A 21,590-nucleotide genomic window follows, 5' to 3' on the forward strand; every position below is an offset into this window, starting at 1 on the left:
CCACGCGTGATGGTCAGAAGCAGCAGCAACAGCAGCAGCAGCAGCAGCAACACTAGTACCATCAGCAACGGTAGTACTATCAGCAACAATCGTAGTATCAGCGGCAGCATTAGCATCGGCAGCAGCAGCAGCAGCAGCAGCAGCAACAACAACAACAACAACAACAACAACAACAACAACAGCAACAGCGACAACAACAGCGACAGCAACAGCGACAGCAACAGCGTCAGCAACAATTGAGCGTCGGTCGAGCACGGGGTTCTTTTGACAGAGTGGACGCAAAGAGTCTCCTCCGTGAGAAGGGCGGTCCCGAGGGACAGAGATACCGTGAGGAGGAGGGGAGATCGAGAGGATGGCCGGCAACACGGCGCATTGCTCGCCGTCGCGCTCGTCACTGAGCTGCTGCCAGGCGGACAACGGTAGCCAGGGTGACGTGCGCCAGTCGTGCACAAATGATCCCTCCCGTATCAATAACAATTACTTCATGGAGGAGAAGCACCAGTTCCCGAAGAGGCCCGAGGTCGACCTGCAGTTCAGGAACGTCCGTTACCGGGTCAAGTCATGGACGATCAAGAACCTCAAACCAGGTTGGTGAAGCACTTTGTTCGTACTTCCGGGATTAACGTTGCCATGGGAATGGATTAGACGCGGCAGTCGCATGTCCGAAGAGCCGTTATCGTTAATTTTCTTTCCTTAATGCATTTCGATTGAATCGTATTGGGACAGATGCAAACCAGTTTGAGCCCGAGCGAATGTATTAGTAAATGATGGAGGAGATGCGTGTGCGATAGAATTCATTAATGGACGTCGTGACGAAACGTTTAATTTATACAGGGTTCGCGGTTCTCGACGTTTATATTAACTTCGCTTGAAAAACTTGATCTATTTACTAGTTTTTACGTTACTATTAGTGAATTAATAATTAGGACGTTATTTGCATATGCGAAAAATCGTTGTTTTGACGAAATGGCACTTGGACGATTAGATGCGTATCTCTTGGTCGTCCTCATTAATTAAAATTCACGCATTGTTCAAACTCGTGTGCAAATTTACCATAAATCATCAACATTTTCCATCTCTCTCTCTCTCTGTCTCTCTCTCTCTCTCTCTCTCTCTCTCTCTCAAGATTATTTTATTATGACCATGTTAAAATAAGGAACTGTATAATATTAATATAAATTATCGTTGCTTCACGCTAATAATTTTATAATCTTATATCTTGAAATCATTAAACTGTCACAAAATTCACGTGCTTCTTATTTAAAAGGATTTAAATATTGACAATAACATTTCTTTCTGATGTATTCAATTAAATTATCATGCAGTTGGTAATCGTTTAAAATTAATTTTCAAATGCTATTCATAATGTAAATTATGGCGTTAATAAAATCTTTTATTACAAGACACAATAAAATTTCAGTTTTCTTTTGAAAAAACAAAAAAAAAAAAAAAACAAACAAAAAATGAAATGTATAAAACTTTAATTTTAATTTAAATTTTAATAAAACCATCAACTGGAGAGAGAGAGAGAGAGAGAGAGAGAGAGAGATAATAGAATTAGACAATAAGTTTGAATTTAGCCTTCTACTTCGTACGTTCAATGCTATCGTCGTTTCACGAGGAAAGACATCAAGAGAAATTGTGTTATACAAATATTTTTTATCTCGGAAATAAAATATAAATATTTACCGCGTTTGTGATGCTATATGTGTATGACTTGAATAAATTATGCTCGTGAAATAAATATTTTAAGTAAGGTCTTGGATTAGTTATAGCTGTATCATACGTTAAAAATAACATTTTTAATAAGCTTCTCTTTCATTTTTTCAATGGATTTTTTTCTTTTAATTTTTCAAGTAAACAATTATTATCGAAAAAATTCGAATGTAAGCAATGAAAAAAGTACGATACGCTCTAAATATATAAACGAAAATAGCGATAAAAAAAGATAAAATTTCTCAGTAGGTCAAACACGTTTTTCACGTGTTGTACCTTATCTATGTGCCATTAGTAAATTCATTAGTAAAAAAATACTCGACAATATGTCATACTTTTTTCTTTTTGACTAGCGTATCTCCAAGCGGATAATCAGGCACCTTTTTTTTTGAAATTTTTGTAAAATCGAGTCAATTATATTATTACGTACGCGTAAATGCTCGCTTTGTAATTTAAATTTCTTATATTTTTATGTCTACAAAATCTTATTGCTTCAAGGCGACTTAATTCTTTGTTGTAGCGATAAAATTACCATCTAATGGCGTATTTATTTGTGCTCTTGGTTGTCATTTTTTTCAATCCTATTTATTAATATAATTTTATATGTTTGCCCATAAGCAGTTAAGTCACGCACAAAATTTATTTTTTACTTTTAACTAAATAATAAAATACGCGATAAATTATTATGCACACGAAAAAATGTATATTTAAACATAATTATAATTATTTACTTTTATAGTGAGATAAAAGAAAAAAGAGAAAAGAAATAAAAAAAAAAAAAAAAAAAACAATAAACAAAAAACATGCGTAACATAATATCATTGTTAATAGTAATGATTCATTGAGAATTTTATTAGAATGAACACGAATTTATAACATAGCGTAATTATGATATTTTTAAATAAAGTATGATTAATTTTTTATAATTAATTTGAATGAATTAAATTTTCATAAATTTCTCTACGGTTGTATTACGAGTGTCGTAAAAATTCTGTTTGGAGTATTTCTACTAAATTGTTATCAACTCTTCAATAATTAACAATATTAAATATTGTATATATATATATATATATATATATATATATATAACAACACATATAATGTGTATCATGTGTAATAACATATATATATATATATGTATAAAATTATAATTGTTGTTTATTCCAATTCTGAATAATAAGAATTTTTACATTTCAGTATCCTTCGCTAAACGAGTTACGTAGATTAAAGTTTTTAAAATATGTTTTAGTTTATTTTTTCAATTGCGTAGATATTGATAAACTAAAGTAAATTATTTCAAGGATTTAATGGAAAATTCAAACGAAAATCAGGAGGAATCGTAATTCGTTTGAATCAAATTTTTTAGAATTCTATAAACATATTACAATATGACAAATTCTTTGTGTGTAAAAATTCACAGACATTAATATAATTATAGTTGACTTTTGTAGCGAATATTATTCTTCGATCGTAATTCCATGGAAGCATTTACAAAAAAATCCTCACCGTATTGGCAAAATATTTCAAATACTCTTCTTCGCATTCTTCTTCCCTCTTTTTTCTTATTTTATCATTGTATCGATGAATTTCGTGACAGACATTCATAGCGTCACAAATTACGAATGACCCGTTGTTTATGAACAATTATTATGTTAGGAAGGGCTGATAAAGCCTATACTTAAAAAAATAAATAAATATATAATAAATTACTCTATATTACTATTATGCTATATTTAGCGACAATTATTAATTATTATAGTAATGGCGTATTGATTAATTTTACTTTCGCTGTGAATAATTATATTGAATATTTTTAGTGAAATTAACGTAAAAAGTATTTATAATAATGACATAAATTAATTATAGTAATTACATTTGCATTTGTTTTATAATTAGGATATTGATTTATTAACGGGGCATTCGTATCCTTCTTTTGCCCCGTGATTTCAATGGGCATGAAAAGGATAAGGACACTCGTGCTTTAAAAAGCATTTACACTCTCTTGCATTTCATTTCTTTTCTTTTGCCGAAATTGAATCAAGTGACATCTACCATACTAAAATTTGTCCCTTTTTATTTCTCTTTTTGCCTTCAAAGTTCTCGAAGTAATGAAATTGTACGCTATTATATTATATTTCTAAAAATACGCAAAATTCATTAATTTAAACATTTTTGTAAAATTGTTTTTTTTCTTCTTTTTTTTCTTTTTTTTTCTTCTTTATTTCTTTTCTTTTTTTTTTCATTAAATGCACTCGTAATGCATATAATATTGACATAATTTTTTGTTTCGTAATTCGATTAAATCTCCTGAGAGTCTATTGGCTTTTTTTAGTTAAGCATTAAGTGTTTTCTCATATTGACATCTTCATCCGCCGCTTTGTCTGTATATGATAATTTACGTATTGTTTTTCTCCGAACGTCGTCAGCGTCTCCCATTGCAATATAATCTCTGCTGAAATAAAACTGTGACCATAATTATATTCAATGCGAGACTTTAGCGTTAGTTTTGTACGTACGGTATAAATTTAGATAAATGCAGTAGCGCACCTCGTCAAAACATGTAGCAAGACTACGTAATCGGACAGGATTATAATCGAAATTAAGGAAAATTCTTTTTACAAATAGTGGGACTATAATTTTTTTTCTTTTTAAAGCGAACCAAGAGTATAAAATATACAATCTAGCATTATCTATAGTTTTTAATAGCTCGAATGAAATCAATTTCATTAAGTCAATGTTTTTTTTCTCTCTCGCTTTTTTTTTTTTTTTTTTTTTTTTTTTAAATTGAATTTTTTTTATCGATAATTTTTGTAATATTTATAATTTTATGGCCATTTAAATTATCTATCAGTTGCTAACCCATCGTATTCAAGGCTTTGGTGATTTAAATACTAATCTCCGTAAATGCAGCAACTTCAATAATTCTTGAATAATATAATATGGAATAGGTAACATAACATTTATGGTGATGAAATTTAGGCCAGACCATTTAATAATATTATGAAATTTGTATTTTCCATTTTGTTTTTGTTTTTTATTTTGCATATATTCTTAAATATACTTCTTTTTTATTATTATTATTATTATTATTATCATTATTATTATTTCCAATTGCTGTTGAAATAACAACTGCATATTTATGAAATTTGGGACCGTAAAATATAAACGAATTTCCTCCAATGTCTTTATGCTAATATGGTTAAATACATTTTTCTATCAACTACTTATATTTGTATCTAAATTCAATTCTTCTTGTCTCTCTGTCGACATTTATAACTTTATTATCCAAATATTCATTCATTTATTCAATGCTGTAAAATTTTTTTACAATCTCATGTTTTTTTTTTGTATATATATATATATTTTTTTTCATTGCTTGTGTCTTGAAGATTCTAACGCTTTGTATTATTTACTATTACAAGAGACGAAGTTGCAGATAATAATGACTTTATTCATCAAAAATATTAATTTTCGTCAAAATCTGAATTTTAATCAAATCAATTAAGACGACTTTAAAGATCGAAAGATCGAAAGATGTTGCGTCTGACTTAGTTATTACTTTTCAAATTGCTGTGAAAAATTCGTAATTAACATAGGAACGAATGGTAATAGCATCGTATTAAGTAAGACTTTTCCATTGTACGAGATCCTAAGATAAGTATTAAAGATTTTCATTAGATGAGCAATTTGATGAATATCTATCAGCAACTTACATTATTTCCTTTTAATTGTAGGTGCGTTTTTTGCTATTCTAATCTGTTTAAGTCACTGTTGACAAAATATTTGAATTTTATTATTTTATATAGATAAGTATAATGACATTGTTTTAAATTCATTTAATTGTAGGCCGATTAATTTTTATATTTCATATTTACTGTAATTTATATGAAGACATGCATCATACGTCAATATTACGTTTCATTATATTTTAAAACTTTAGTAGATAGATTTTTAGAGACTTTTATATCCATTGTAGCTCTACACGGGATAAAATATTCTTATTAAATTCAAATGGTTCGATGCAAATGAATTACGGCAGGAATATAACTTTTCAAATGTGGAAATTATGCAATACAATTTCACTTATTATTAATAATCCATTACAACTATTACCGCTTGACTCAATTGACTTGTTAATATCCTGTTACTTACATAATGTGTAAGTAGCAGTGTAATATTTATGTAATGATTTTATTAAAAAGTTTTACCTACTAGTAAATCTGCTTTCTGTGTAATTAAATTTTTTTTATTTTCCTATTATTTTTGAAAGTTAAGTAATTAGTATATGGCAAATTGTACCGTTATTTTTTTTATTTTTACTTTTTTATTTTAAGATTGTATCAAAATACTTTTTTAAAGTACATATATGCGTGAATATAACTAGGGGTTTTTTTTTTTTTTTTTTTTTTTTTAAATTTTATTTAATAGAAAATTTACAGACTCTTTATGAATATTTCCGTAGTAAATTGCTCTCTCAACGCAAATGCCTTTTTTTGACTATAAACAGGTATATATTTAGGCCTTTGTGATACTTTAAGTATAAGTTTAGATTATATCGAGGGAATTTAAAATGAAGGGAAAACAGATAGAGTCTACGCATGTCAAGCGGGATCGAAGACACACCAACAGGCGTAATTATAGAATCTGTGTATTCATTGTGAGGTGAAATCTCATTAAATTTCTTTCATCGAAATCAAATCGATCGTTTTTCTAAGCATTCTATACTCTATGACGAGTTCCACGTCAATTGCTAATTAAAGCTCTAGTTGCCGTGCGAAAAACAGCGATATAAACATAGAAATTCCCGTTCCTCCATTCACCCTGTGCCCGAAGAATCAGCGCGTTAAACGTTCGGCCTTATCGATTGATCATTTCCCAGAATTAATCGAGAAAATCATCGAGCAAGAAAATTATCGCTGACAGTTGCTTGTCAGACCTCGTGCTCGTGAGTTTCGGTTCTTCGCGTAGCCCGAAAGCCAAGGAGAAGACTATTTATTACAGCCACGCGCCTCTTACGCAACGAACGTGGTGACGCGTACGGACGACAAATACCGAGCATCCGCGATTGCGCCAAAGCCGAAAGCCGACTATTAACCTAAAATCGCCCCGAACCACCGCAGAAGCCGTCGTGCGGGGGTGAAGCAAGGGGAGGCGAGATAGATTGCGCGTCAAGGAGATGGAATTACGTGAGCGCGAGGACGATGTCACCGCGTAATCTCGTAATCGCATCCGCCGCACCTCAGCAGCGCCATTGTCTCGCGTGGGAAGAAACGTTGCAGTTCTGGTATTGTTGGAATGATAGTTCGCGGGAGCTGTGGATGGGGCGGGGTAGAGCAGCCTGGGATGGGAGGTCGAGAGGATGGTGATGATTCTCGTACGCCAAGGACGTCGAACTCGTCGACGAGGGTCCGACGCTGACATTGGCATGTTGCTTTGATGGGTGCATCGAACGCACTCCATCGATCATCCAACGCGATAAGAATGACGTGTGTGTTAAGCGAACGAGCGAGTGCTTTAAAGAAAACAGCGATCGTGTGTATTGCGAATGTTTGTTAAATTGTGTGGGTAGGGATAGGCGCTCGGATTGATCAAGGAAATCCTATCGATCGCGTTTCGTTCCCTCTTTCCTCGCTCGTCCCTCGTATTTCGTTTAATTTCGCTTTCACGACATTTTATAACCATGCATTCTATTGAGTATTGCGATGAAAATTTAAGTATTCGCGTTAAATAGTAAATGCTCTTTTAATGATGCTTCGTGGCGGCAGTTTCGAGTATATTTAAAGTGAAATTAATTCATGAACTATTAACATAGAGCGCGCATAAGGCAAGAACGTCATATTTTTATTTAAACATGCGCTTATCGTTACGTTGTATGATGGTAAAAAAAAAATAATCTTTTAAACGAAAACTGTTTGCTGCAGTAAATCAATAATTTTAACAGTAATCGTATAATTAAGTATTAATTTGCTAACATTAAATTTGTAATGTCGTACGAGTGTGTATTTTTTTTCCCCCTTCAATCTCGATAAGCGAAGTCAATTTTATCGACACTTTTTATTTATTATAAAAAACATTGACGATTTCGTCTTTATATATATGCTAAAATAACGAAACATTAACGAAAAAAAGAAAATTAATGAATGCCTTGCCAGCTATAAAAATACTTTATGATAATATTACTCCGTTTTCTTCTCTTTACTAAAAAAAATCTCAATCATATCATTTAAAACAAACAAATACTTTTATAAAAGAAGTACTTAATAACACGATTATTAGTTAATTATATTAATAAAACGATTTATTCGATAAAAAATATAGAAGTACAAATGCTATATGTAGCATTAACGAATATATAAAAGAATAAGTAATAACATTCTCTTTCTCAATTATTACGTTTACTGAAATATTCTAATTCGTTGTTACATTGTTTTTGTTAGTGTCCATATATGTATGTTAATTTCAATAAATGCAATAAAAATAATATATACGCTATTAAGATTATTCATTAAATTGAATCTAATTGAAGGCTAATATCTAGAAATTATTTATTATTGATTTTGGAAATTTTACATCATCGATAAATAATTAAATGAAATTTTAGATAATAGTATCGGCAATTATAAATGTTAATTCATCATCGGTCAGTAATAAAATCGTAATTGTAAAATGAAAATTTTCAAAATTTATTCGAAACAATGTAATTTTCAAAAATATAACAACTTTAAAGTAGCTGCATAATATATGTATTTAATATTTTTATTTACATAGTAATATCTTACATAAATGATGATGAAAATGATTACAATTTTTAATGCGTTTCATAGTATGAGATAAAAAATAAACATAAATAACATTTGATGAAGTTCATTATTCATTTGAAGTTGAAAGCAATTCATTTAATGCTTTTGCAGATAATTTAGTTTTGTAATTTAACGATGATTTTTTAATATAATTTAACATTTATTATACACACACACACATATATATATATATATATATATATAGAAGTAAAATCACACATTTTCAGATTCTTATCTTGTCACTAAGATTGTAAAAAAGGTGCTCAGTTCGTATTTAATTGAATCGATAGTGCAGTTATTTTTTATTAACTTCTTTTAATATCACGTGCCACATTTTTAAGAATGTTTCGGCCAAACTCCTTACAGATTTTTCCAAATTTCAGACTAGTGAAAGCAACTAAATTTCATATAATAATTATCTTTATAACCACGCAAATCAAGCAATCCAACATTAATACTATTATTCTATTAAATAATGTCAGAAGCAATATTAGTCGAGAAATTATAAGTACCTAGTGTATAACGATTAAAATACACAATGGCTCAGGCGTACTTTCCTTTTAATAATTGATAATAAAAAGTACATTTTATTAGAAAGGGAAAAAAGGGGAAAGAAAAATTTTCTTGCATCCACGGTGATAAAAAATTAATTTCAATGACGCTACATAATAATCTTTTACTTAATCTTCGACACTTTTACCTTGCACAAATATTTTCATCTCTTCCTAATGCGTATCCATCGAATTTCCTTTATCTTGAAAAGCAACAAATAAATGCTCCTACATACAGAATCACCACTAATCTATTCTTCGGACAATTATGCAAAGAGTGAAATAAAAAACAAAAACAAAAAAAAAAAAAAAATAAATAAAAAAAAAATCCACGCAATAAAACATTCGTTCAACGATAACAGTGCGAAAACAGTTGACACGTGAATGTACATAGAAGTCTTACACATCACAATGAGATCTAAATGACGAATCTTTGTACATTCGCGTGTATAAATGTGATGTGTCTTTCAATAAATTAATCGCTTCTTCTTCGTGCTCGTGAATCGATTTTACATCAAACTGCAGATTTCCGAAACAATTATGCAACGCTGCACGGTGCATCTGCCGGTAATTTAACATTGGACATTCGTTTTTACAATGAATATTGCTTTTGCGAGGTGGACAAGTGAGTGATATTTTAAAGTGTGACAGCTTCACGTATTTACAGAATTGGTAAAAATTTATCCTTGATTCTCCTTGATGCTCCTAAAGCGTTCTATTTAATTCTCATCAATAATTCTTATGAATAGTTGGAATTTTACAAAATTTGAGGAGTTCGATTGCTTATTGAGAATTTATCCCATGAAAAGCTGTGCACTCGACGGAACTTCTTAATTAAAAATTTTATAAATGTACATTAATGCCTTGTATTAATTGCTTTTACGTTAATGATATTAATAATTTTAGCATTTGTTGTGTGACGCTTGCACTACGATCCTTTGCCTTTATTATTTATTTCGTCTCGTGCCTTTACAATCATCGCCTTTACTTGCTCAATTTCCTATAATGTTTATCGTATAATACAATACATACGTATGTAAGTTAATATTTTTTTATTCTATTTAATTATCTGCTGCTCAATAAGTCATATTGTACGGTTGTTTATTACTCCTCATTTTAATGTAGTCGAAGATTTACACCCCATATATCTCCGTATTTCGTGAATTTTAATTTTCTGCAATTTAACATTAAAAATAACGCATTTCGTTTCTTTTTGAAGTATATGTAGGTTTAGTCAGTTATATTGCGAGAATCATCGACTCGTTGAAAGAATTATTCCATCATTTCTGTACATCAAAATTATTGGACATGCGTATTTAGTGAATGATTTTTTTTTTTTTTTTTTGTGCACAAAGTAATAATGAAATCTCAAAAATTTCTTTTTTCTTTCTTTTTTTTATTGTGTGTGTGTGTGTGTGTTTTTTTTATTATTATTACTCATAGCGGTACTTTTAAAAATTAATCAATAGAATATTTGAATACTTGTGAATAAAAATAATAAACATATGCTTACTTAGCATAAACATATACTTTTTTCATTGATGTTTCCCTTTCACTTTTTATTTATTAGTCACGGCATAAAATAATTTTATTTAAATGAATAATACGCCCATACATAATATTCAGTTCACTGTGATTTTCTTATATATTTTTTATAGATTGTAGAAATGGATTTTGTGCTCTAGGAATAAATAGTTATCTTCGTTGAAAAAATTATTGTATTTGCAACAGTGTTATTAATAATACAATTTATATGATATAAGAGTTGAAAAAAAAAAAAAAAAAAAAAAAAAAAAAAAAAAAAAAAAAAAAAAAAAAAAAAAAAAAAAAAAAAAAACAAGAAGAAAAAAAGAAGAAAAAAAACTAATACATTGGCATATTAAGACAGTTTTGTAAAAGATATAAAATTTTAATTAGTATTTCAAAGACAAAGTAATAATTATTTATTCGAATCGTCGTATATTGCTAATAAATTGAAATAAAAATACAATTTACTATTAGCACTTAATTGTAAATGTGGTGTTGTATCACACGTATTGCTTAAGCTTTACAATCATTGGTCTGGCTAATCTATCTCTTATAAAATTGGTTTGTTTGTCATCAATTCATCGTGATCTTAACAATACTGTTCTAGTAACTATCAAATATCTGCCTTGGCGATTGATAATTATATGGAAAGATCGATAGATTGGAGATTGAATTAATGATATTGTGACCTCTCCATACGCAGATTCTCAGTTTTGCTTTAAGCGTATTTATTGGCAGCGGTCGGAAACTATAATATTTTAACACTTCCTCGTTACGTTTCGACGTTACAACTACTCTCACCTTCATTATAATGATTATAATATTTTATCTTGTCCAGTAAGCTCTAGTTACGGTAATAAAGAGCATCGACAACAATATCAAATAAAACAAGTTCTAGTGATAGTCAAGCAGAATTATTATCGACTCAGCTGTCCACATCTATTGCTCAATATAAAATACACATGTGCACGAGCACACGTTCGCTTGCGCGCGCGCGCAATAATATGTATATCTTAAAATTTGCATTTGATTTGCAAATTGTATTAAAATCTTATGTTAATCTTGCATCTAATAACGAGTAATCACTTGCAAAGATTCGCTCTGTAGAAAGAGTCTGTCATCACTTTTTCACTGTCGCAATACCCGCAACATACATTGATACATTTGCACACATATAATTATAGTCTTTCATTCCGTACGATAATTGTACCGAGATTGAACATATCTTGAAATTTTTCGTTTCTACTCGTCTGACTATTAGTCATAAATCTTCCAATTAGTCATAAATGCGCTCAATGTTGATGCTCCTACCCTTTTTCTCGAGCAAATGATAATGCTTTGTATAAGTGAGTAATTGCATTTGATATTTTTATCTTTTTTATCGAGTGAAGGTCTTCAATTACATATGGTTGTAGAATAAAAGGCAAACAAAAAAATATTATTAATGCATGAATAATGGTGGCTTTGTCTCGAATGAAGGTACATGATCGTGAACTTGTGCGTACATCCATTTATATATATTTTTAATCCTGAAACGTTAATTTCGCTATTTATTTATTTGTTTTTTTTTTTTTTTATCATAATTAATTATAACGTTTATTATAAATATGTTGTCGTTATTTTTTTTTATATATTTATTAGGTTATTCGTAAGAAGAAACGTATAAATTATTATGTATTAACTTACAAATTTTCATTAGACGAAAATTTGATTTGAATTTAACTGTTACGTATAATAAGTGTAATATATTCCGAGGAAATAATAATTGATTTAATGATAAACTTTAGAACGAAAAATTAAATTAAAACACTTGCTGATTTTACAGTTAGAAGTTAAGTTAGATTAAATATTTTGGTAAACATGAAATATATGATATACATAACGTTTTCCTTGATATATATATATTTAAAACTTTATTAATCGTATGTAAAGAGTACTATGCAATTTTATTTCGCTTCCTTGTTTTCGGATAGATATTATATTTGAGCATACCAATCGAGAAAATTTGGTTGAAGTATTTAATTTAATAATGATTCTATTGTGAATGACTTGTGATAATTACTTCCTACAATACATTACTCGAATTTTAAAGATTTAAGTATAATTATGAGTATAAATAAAAATAAAAAAGCTCGTACATAAAGAATATAATGTCGATTCTCAAATTTTAAAATGCTGTAATGTCTTGATACTTTGAATTTCATGACTTGTGTAAATTTTTTTCATTGTGTCTTCATATTTTTATAAGAATACTTGTGCAAGGGTGTTTTCCGATAATATTTCATTTATTTCATATATACCTAACTTAAGTTGACCAATTATTAATTTTTCTTGCATTACGAAATCCGTTTTGACGATAATACGATTTAATCAGAATCCGACGGAACTGACTTTCAACATACTGTAAAAATTCATTCTGTATTATTCAAAAATCTATGAAGCATGCTAAAAATAAAAATAAAACTGTATATATTAAACATTATATTAAACAGTCATGAAACACTCATGATTCAAATGAAACACTCATGATTATTTAATTTTAATCTAAAAACTCCCAATTAGTTGAGTTTATAAATAAATAGTCGTTCAATGATGGAGAATAAAAATTTTAAATCGAATGTCTTATTTTATTGATACGTTGCAATAGAATTAAATGAACGTTATAAATCATAAATTAAAATATTTTTAATGCTTAAAAGATCAGTATGTATGTATAGCTAGCTACACACTTATATAATTTTAAATATATAAGATAAATAATAATAAATAGCATTTTATTTATATAATTTTTAACAGATATTGAAATGTAAATATTAGCTATGACAACTTGAAGTTATTAAACGTTAATAATTTTACATTTAATAAATATCAGTGCGCTTCAATATAATGCAAAGTAATAAATATTCTTAGCTATAGGTGGTTATAGTGCATTGTTTACAAATTCACATGTACAGGATTCATAATATAAAATCTTTCGTAAATTACATTTATTATTTTGCATAAATAAAGAAATTTGTTTATAGAATGAAAGATGTCGAATAATTTCTGTAATAAATGGTAGGAAAGTTATAGTTATTTAATTTGAAACGTTACATTTTTCTTCTTTAGGAAAAAAAAACAACGACCAGAGTACGTGAAGTTATAGTAAACATTTTTTTTTTAATTGTCCAATATTGCGACGATATATGCATAAATACATAAGTATATATTTTTTTTTGCCCAAATATTCTATTTACTTTGAGATTTCATGGTATTAAATTTATTTTAACAAGTAGGATCTATTATTTTTAATTTGTTTATTAAAAACAGAAGAACATGGAATAAGATGACAAATAAAAGACGAGGAAGTGTTGAAATATCAAAGATTATAAATGAAAACAAATATAACGGAGTTTTCACACTGTTTGTATTAATTTACTTTGTAAATTATTGCAATTCTTAATATTTTCTTAACATTTTCTAACTATTTATTAACTTCTTTTATTTATGAATGTTATACAATATAATTGAATGAAAATATAGAAATAAATTAAAAAAAGCTTTCGTTTACCAAACAATTAATATTCAAACAGAATTAAGTCCAATTAGTCGATGTAGATTTATATCCTTAATTGTTAAATAGTTTATCTGTTTCTTTACAAAAAAAAAAAAAAAAAAAAAAAAACACGTCTTCTTGAGCTTTAAAATATTTCGAAATATTTATAAATGTTCTGGGATTTTCATATATATTATTGCAATTATATGCATATCTATTCATTTATATAAATTAGCTACTAGTTTAGTATATTCCTGAAATATTAAAAAATACAGAAGAATTAATAATGAAAAAACAGTTCTCTCTGTGCATTGATAGTTCATAAATAAAATAATACAATAAATATCATTACAAATACAATAATAATTTGGTGTTCCTATTAGAATGGAGAATAAAGGATTGATTTTAATATTAGCGGCACATTTATTTTGCATCCAACGTATGTAATTAATCGGTAATGATGACAAGAACTGCATTGTGTGCGTTTCTATCAAGTCGCTTGTGTTGTCATAGCATTGGTATAAGTTTGTGGTAATAAAATTTGCAAATTACAATCAGTGGGACAAATTTTTCATAATATTCAGCACAAACGCACGAGTTTGAAAGATGTGCGCAGTATTTTGGTGGTTTCCTCGTCTACTTTTTCACTTTAATCATCTCGCGTTGTTTAATCTGGTATAATGAAACTAAAGAGAAAATAGAGACGGAGAGAATGTTTGCGCCACTCTGACATGACGAATGTTGGTAATATATAATAGCGTTGATCGACCTTGAACTTTTCTTTCTTATCGATGATGTACTTCGCATTTTGATGTGCTTTTTTAATTATCGTTTGATGAATCACTTCTTAATGATTTATTATTAACGTATGGATCTATACTTGATTTAATATTAAATGACCTTTGTTTCAGTTTCGTTTATGTAAAAAATATGATAATTGTGCGTGCATGCTTATGTCACGAATTGTTATTGGAACCTGTGGTATTTTGCCTTAATTACATTATCAAGTGCAAAAATCTATAATTTCTAAATTCTCTTACATCAGCAGCATATTCAAATATATTATGCAAAAGTTAGTATGGGCTATTATTTTTATTTATTCATTGATTTTGACACTCGATGATTATCACATTAAAGTTATAATCATTTTTTTTTTTTTTTTTTTTTTTTTTTTTTTTTTTATATATTATTTCAAGTAAAGGAAACAAAAGATAAGAACGGTAGGGCATGAGATATCAAGATATTGTCGATGACGGTATTTAACCGGTCAGCACAGAAATAAATTCTATTATTTTCGAAAATAGAAGTCTTGACAAATTAAAGTGCAAAAAAAATTGTGAAAAATAATATATAAGATTTGAAGGGCACGAAAATATGTTTTATTTGGTTATAAAAGAGTGAAAGAGACCAAATGCACATATTTTAAGAAAAATTTAAAGCGAATTATATTTAAAGACTGATGTTTGATAACTTGAGAGGGTCAACAATCGGTAAAATAATAAAATATTGATATTATAATCAATCCTCTTTAATTCACGTTAATTTAATTTATTTAAAATAATACTCACGATAGAATTAACGATAGTTTATGAATGTAATCTGTATCTGTCGATTATGTCGAATAATTTTTTTTTTTTTTTTTTTATAGAGAAATCAATCATTATTCGTATTTTACAAGAATATTAAATCATTCGAGAAATTGTTTAATGCGAATCCGAGTGAAAAATGCATTCGATGCATTTGTGCACGTGTTAATAAAAAAACCATGTACTTATATAATTTTTAAATATTCACATTAGAAATCCTCATTTTATACGTAATCTAGTCGACATTACGTAATAAATCGATTGTTAATTTATTGAACGAAATTTATATTAAAAATTTTCTGTAATACATATATATATATATATATATTCATGTAGACGCTTAGGATAGGAGATTATCTTAAGATGTTATTTTCCACTGATTGATAGAACATTTTTTAATTGAACTGCTGCCATGTCTTATGAAAGCCTGGATGATGTCAAAGTTTGCATGGTACCACTTTTATCTTTTATAGTGATAAATAGGAATAAAGAACTCGCATATTTTCTATAAAATTCATAATGAAATTAACATTAAGAGTCACAATGTTCTATTTATTAATATATAATTAATTATTGATTTGCTCATTTATCCTCCACCATCTTAATTACTGGATATTTTAATTATCTATTAAGCAGTTTGATAATATCATAAATTAAATATTTGTAGCTACTAGCATTGAGGTGAATAGCTACGATTATTGAAAAAAATAAGCCTTTTATCTCATAGTTTTAACAAAATCTATTCTTCGTACAAGAAGCTGATGTGGATATAGAATTGATAAGCAACGTTAGTGCGTCGGTAATAATTCGATTTAATATTACGAATGATTAAAGACTAATTTGCACAACTCGTAAGAAGACTTTGGTATAATAAATATAGACACTGTAACAAGATGACGTGATGTTGGAAAAACGATTTTTTTTAATTCGACGAAACACTGAATAGTTGCATGCAAATTATTTATGCTTGACCAATACCATTTGTACATTTAGCTTATTTTTAGAATATTTACATAACTTTATCAAATTTCTCTCAGAAGGCGTAGTTATCGCGAAATAACAATAATTCTTTGAGGGTATTGGATAATGTTCTTTTGATTGTGAGAAATTAAGCTTAGATTGAATGTCCTTGTATGGACGGCCAACATTTCTAAGGATAATTTTATTACGACAATTCAATTCCAGTAAGCGCGACGAATCGATCGTCGTTGACAATTCAATAATGACAGGATATCAGACGATCAGAGTTGTAATCCACTTTGACCATTTATAGGATATGATCTTCTACGTTTTATATCTGTAAGGCGGAGCAGATTTTCGTGCGTCTCTGCGTGTTCCAAGAAAGAAAATTTTACTCAACCTTAGTCAATGAATATTTTCGTACATAATATAAATGACAAGCCGGCTTGAGACTACGATACTATCGAAAGCCAATGGAAATCAAGATGCTCCATCTTCTCGTACCATAATGATCGCTATTATAATACTTGAAGACATAATTTTAAATTAACGTGCCATTCGTTCTTCATGCCATAACATAATCACTCTATTAGGACCATTGTGATTGTTGTCAAGGATAATAAGAATATAATTGAATTGATTAATTCAGCGCTTTCCATTTTCCATTAATGATCCTGTATTTTACATCCACATTAACTGAGAATAGTGAACTTGCAACGAATTGTCCCGATCATGTAATAAATCATTTCGCGCGTGCCTTCTCGGCATATTCACGATTTTGACCTTTGGCTGCTTAACATGCTCGGATTATAAATCGTTATTATCAGTAATTTAATAACTTGGTCGCCCGTTATCTTTACGTATTCGAGTACGCACGAGAACAAAAGAATAAACGCACCGAGTATAGTGTAGATGGCTTAACGAAGAAAAATTGATAGATTGAGTTGGCAAATTGATCCATTCAAAGTTAAAAATCCACATGTAGTTGGTTGGTACGTTTAATGAACAAATAAAATTAAAATTTACTTAGAGAGAGAGAGAGAGAGAAATTTTTCAATTTTTTAGTGATATACTTTATTAATATTTAATGAGAGTCAATGTATACAGATTTATGAATTTTAACAACTTCTCTTGGTAAAATTGGCGAGCGCATTAATCATTTAAAGTTTCCAAAGTCGGAAGAATGTCTTTTGTTTTAATAAAAATTCTAAAGAATGCAATTAGATATGTTTACAAGTAAAATGACTACAATAAAAGTCTAACGATATCTCGCAACACAAAATCTAAAATTGATGTAGGCTAATTGTTCGAGTACTTTATCGTTTAAACGAATAATCTAATGACTACGAGCCATTGTCGATTGATGATGATGTTTTTGTAAATTTTTTGAAGCACGTTCAGTCTTTATTTGAACAGTGTTTTCGTGATATTTTAACGTCATTTATCTATGAAGACATGTCAAAATGATGTATGATAAATCATCGATTGTTTTATATGACTTTGAAGGATTTAAATAATTTATAATTGTAAATATATTTCATTCGTGGCTGACTCTTTGATTTATCATGATTGTTTCTCGTCTTAATTATTTCTTAACGATATAATTATTTTATTCGTCATTTTTATTTTCCAATGACTGATTTGTTTTGAAGGCAGAATTCACTTTTCCAAGCATTAAGAGTTAAAATAATTTTAATGCCGAGATAATCATATACTTTCCGAAGAACATCTATAATAGTTTTTTGGTAATGAGTGTTGCAATTTTGTTAATTTGTTATTTCATCAAATTCGCGGTCTTTTATCAACAAATTATATCCATAATTATTATCTTTGAATTCTATTCTAAATAGCGAAATGCCATTTTAGTAATTGTAAGTTAATAATTCATAATTTTTCTAATGAAAGATATTCCAATTAATAATCATAAATAGATATTAAGGTAAATCAGGCCGAACGAGGCAGTTGTTGTGTACTCGGTTTTGTTAAAAATCCTTATTATGTTCTTATAGAAATATTTGAATTAGATTTTATAATTAATTAGGACTGACATGAGTTATTTTGTTGGAATGAAATTATTGAGGAAATCTTATAATTATTTGTCAAAATTGCTAACTACTACTTCACTCGAGTAGCTTAAACATTTTTTGAATAAAAATTAATAATTCGATGATACTAATAAACGAGAAAAAATTAATAATAATAATAGCTTGAATTTGCCTTTTATTCCTTAACATACGCGTGTATAATTGTTAATTATACAAGATTGTATGGTATTATAAGTTTTCTTAATATTTCATTAAACAATAGTATATATGCACAAATATCAGCTATTCGAAAGTTTTTATCGTATCTGTATGTTAAGTTTATTATGCGATTATAATTTAAATTTACACTTGGGAATGATTTATAATAATTGAGGATCGAGGGAAGGAATAATATAGACTTTTCATTAATTTTTTCCTACTTCTTTACTTTTATAAATCAACCAATACAATCTACACATTTTATTATTATTATTACTCTTCTATAATAGTCTTGGGAGAGGAATATGAAAATTCATGCTTTATATTAAAATAACGAAGAAAACTTCTAAATTCATGGTTGTTATTATTTGTATATTGGTAATGATTTATCCAATAAGCCATATTCCTTTATTTGATGTATGTAATTTGCTTCTATTAACGTAAGAGAGAGAAAAAAAAAATATATTAAACGTGGTCTTTATAATTACTTTATTACTGAGTTTCAAGGGCCTCGAGTTGTTTTTTTCATTATGAAGAGCTAAGCTTAGAAATCAATTCTAATGACGATAAAAATAAGATAACAATGCTTTATTTCGCTTTAAATAATGAAAAATATACGTTTCACAATGACCACCGCAGATAACACTCGAGAGACTAATGTGCCTTGATTTTAATGATAAATGGGATGATCGAATATATTTTATTGTTCAATTAGTATTTAGTTAAGATAATTAAAATAACGTACAGTTGTATGGTTTTGAAAATATGACAGAATTGTCAAGTAATGAGAATAAAGGAAGGAGGATAAAGTCGGGCGTGCAACAAAAATCACATGCGTTTCTCGTATATGTGTAAGTGACACACGCTGTTATGCAAATGAGGAAAAGTCTTAGCTGTAGTTTTAGTTTACGACAATATAATCAACTGCAATGTCATCCTTATATGTGCAATATATATATATATATATATATACCGTCAGTACTAGGCTCCGAATGCTATGTACACTCGTTTTTATAATGTCGCTGAATATAAAAACAATTGATTCAGGCGACAGAGGGCTTAACGAGGGTCTTTGCATAACTATATTTCATCTTGTCCGAACGGCGCCTTGTGCTCGCAAAAAAGAAAGAAGCAAACTCGAGGCAAAAAGAAAGACGAGTGTGTGTGTGATGCTGTTGCTCCGACGGTGTCGGCAAACATGTTCTCTCCTCTCTATGATCCCCGTTTAAGATACGAATCACGTATCCATTCCAAATACGCGAGACGATTTCACTTTTTTCACCACATTCACATACTTTTGCTGGCTTTGCTTACAGTGACGAACGAAATCCTCCACAGCGTCAGCGGGGAATTTCGCGCCGGAGAACTCACCGCGATTATGGGTCCATCGGGAGCCGGGAAGTCGACGCTCCTCAACCTCCTCGCTGGATACACGTAAGTCAGCTTTGTCGATTTCTCAATTCTCCGGATGCTTGCATTTTCCCAACTTGGCATACTTCCGAATTCCGAAGCTGTTATTGGTAAGGGAAGCCCGTAAGTTTGGCGACAACCAACATCAGTTGGTTTTGACGTGGACTGGCATGGACTTTGGCTGAATCCGGTCCTTATGAGAATTTGGCAAAAATTTGTCTTGTGGATGTTGATCGCTCGTCTCCTTACTTTTTCCACGCGCGACATGTACGTTTGTTCTTAAATTTATCAAATTCCTCGCTCAATTCAGTGATACTAGTGTCGAGTATTTAACTCTTATTAAACATTTTCCTTTATGCACATTAGCCATTTTAAAACAATTTTATAAATATATATTAGTGAACACGAATCGAAGCATAAAAATTACTTATAAAAATTACGATTAAGCGAGTCGGATAATATTTCTCGTCGAATGCAACGTCTTGGCCAAATTTTTTTGTTTCTTTCCCAATAATATTCTATACACCGAATTATACGCGCCCCTATTATCCGTATTTATTTCCACCTGATGCATAATATTCGTGAAATTTTAATTTATATAAATAAATAAGCAAGTCCATATAAAAGTAGACGTTAAAGCGCCGATATATGAATGGCGAATGGCAAAGGACGAGTCGCCCTCGTGTAATACGTCGGTTTTATTATTATTCGTTCCTTTTGTCGCTCCTTGGACTCTTGAGGCCGCGCCGCAAAGTGAAATTTCATGATAAATATCGGCCAAAGGATATGCGCCTATGATATTCGACTTATGACGCGGCTTATAATTCCATTCCCACCGTCTGCTAAGTCATAGGACAAACTCGCCTTTTTAGTTTATGGCTCACGGAATGTACTGAACATTCTCGTTTAATCTGGCATTAGTGCATATTACGAGGCCACTGACGGTCAATGAAAAAAAAAAAAATTCTATCTTTTACTTTATTATCGCTAGGTGAAAGAGCCTGTATGCGCAGCTAATGGTTTTTCTATTTAAATAACCTTTCTTATAATGCGCATGGTGTTCTCATAAGGAGTGAGGCTGCCAATCGTCTCATTGGAATAATCAAATATTATTCGTCAACCTATACAATAGCATAGATGCAAATTTCTTTCTTGGCAATGCTGCGAAAGAGAAAATGTAAAAATGCAATTGTGAAATTGTTGAATAGCCGAGTCTTGGAATTAGAGATAAATGAACGTAGAATATGTAATAATCAGGGTAG

At 29.4% G+C, this 21,590-nt stretch overlaps 1 protein-coding gene across 1 annotated transcript in view; it reads left to right on the plus strand.

Moving 5' to 3' along the window:
• Positions 1-208: 208 nt before the first annotated feature.
• Positions 209-21,590, plus strand: part of LOC105363097 (ATP-binding cassette sub-family G member 1) — a 32,841-nt gene continuing 11,459 nt past the window's right edge. The window contains 2 exon segments of the mRNA XM_011500691.1: positions 209-587; positions 20,235-20,352. Of these exon segments, the coding sequence (XP_011498993.1) occupies positions 353-587; positions 20,235-20,352 (353 nt within the window). The 5' untranslated portion in view covers positions 209-352.

The sequence above is a fragment of the Ceratosolen solmsi genome, unplaced genomic scaffold (assembly GCF_000503995.2).
Source record: "Ceratosolen solmsi marchali unplaced genomic scaffold, CerSol_1.0 scaffold27, whole genome shotgun sequence".
NCBI classification, from domain to species: domain Eukaryota; kingdom Metazoa; phylum Arthropoda; class Insecta; order Hymenoptera; family Agaonidae; genus Ceratosolen; species Ceratosolen solmsi.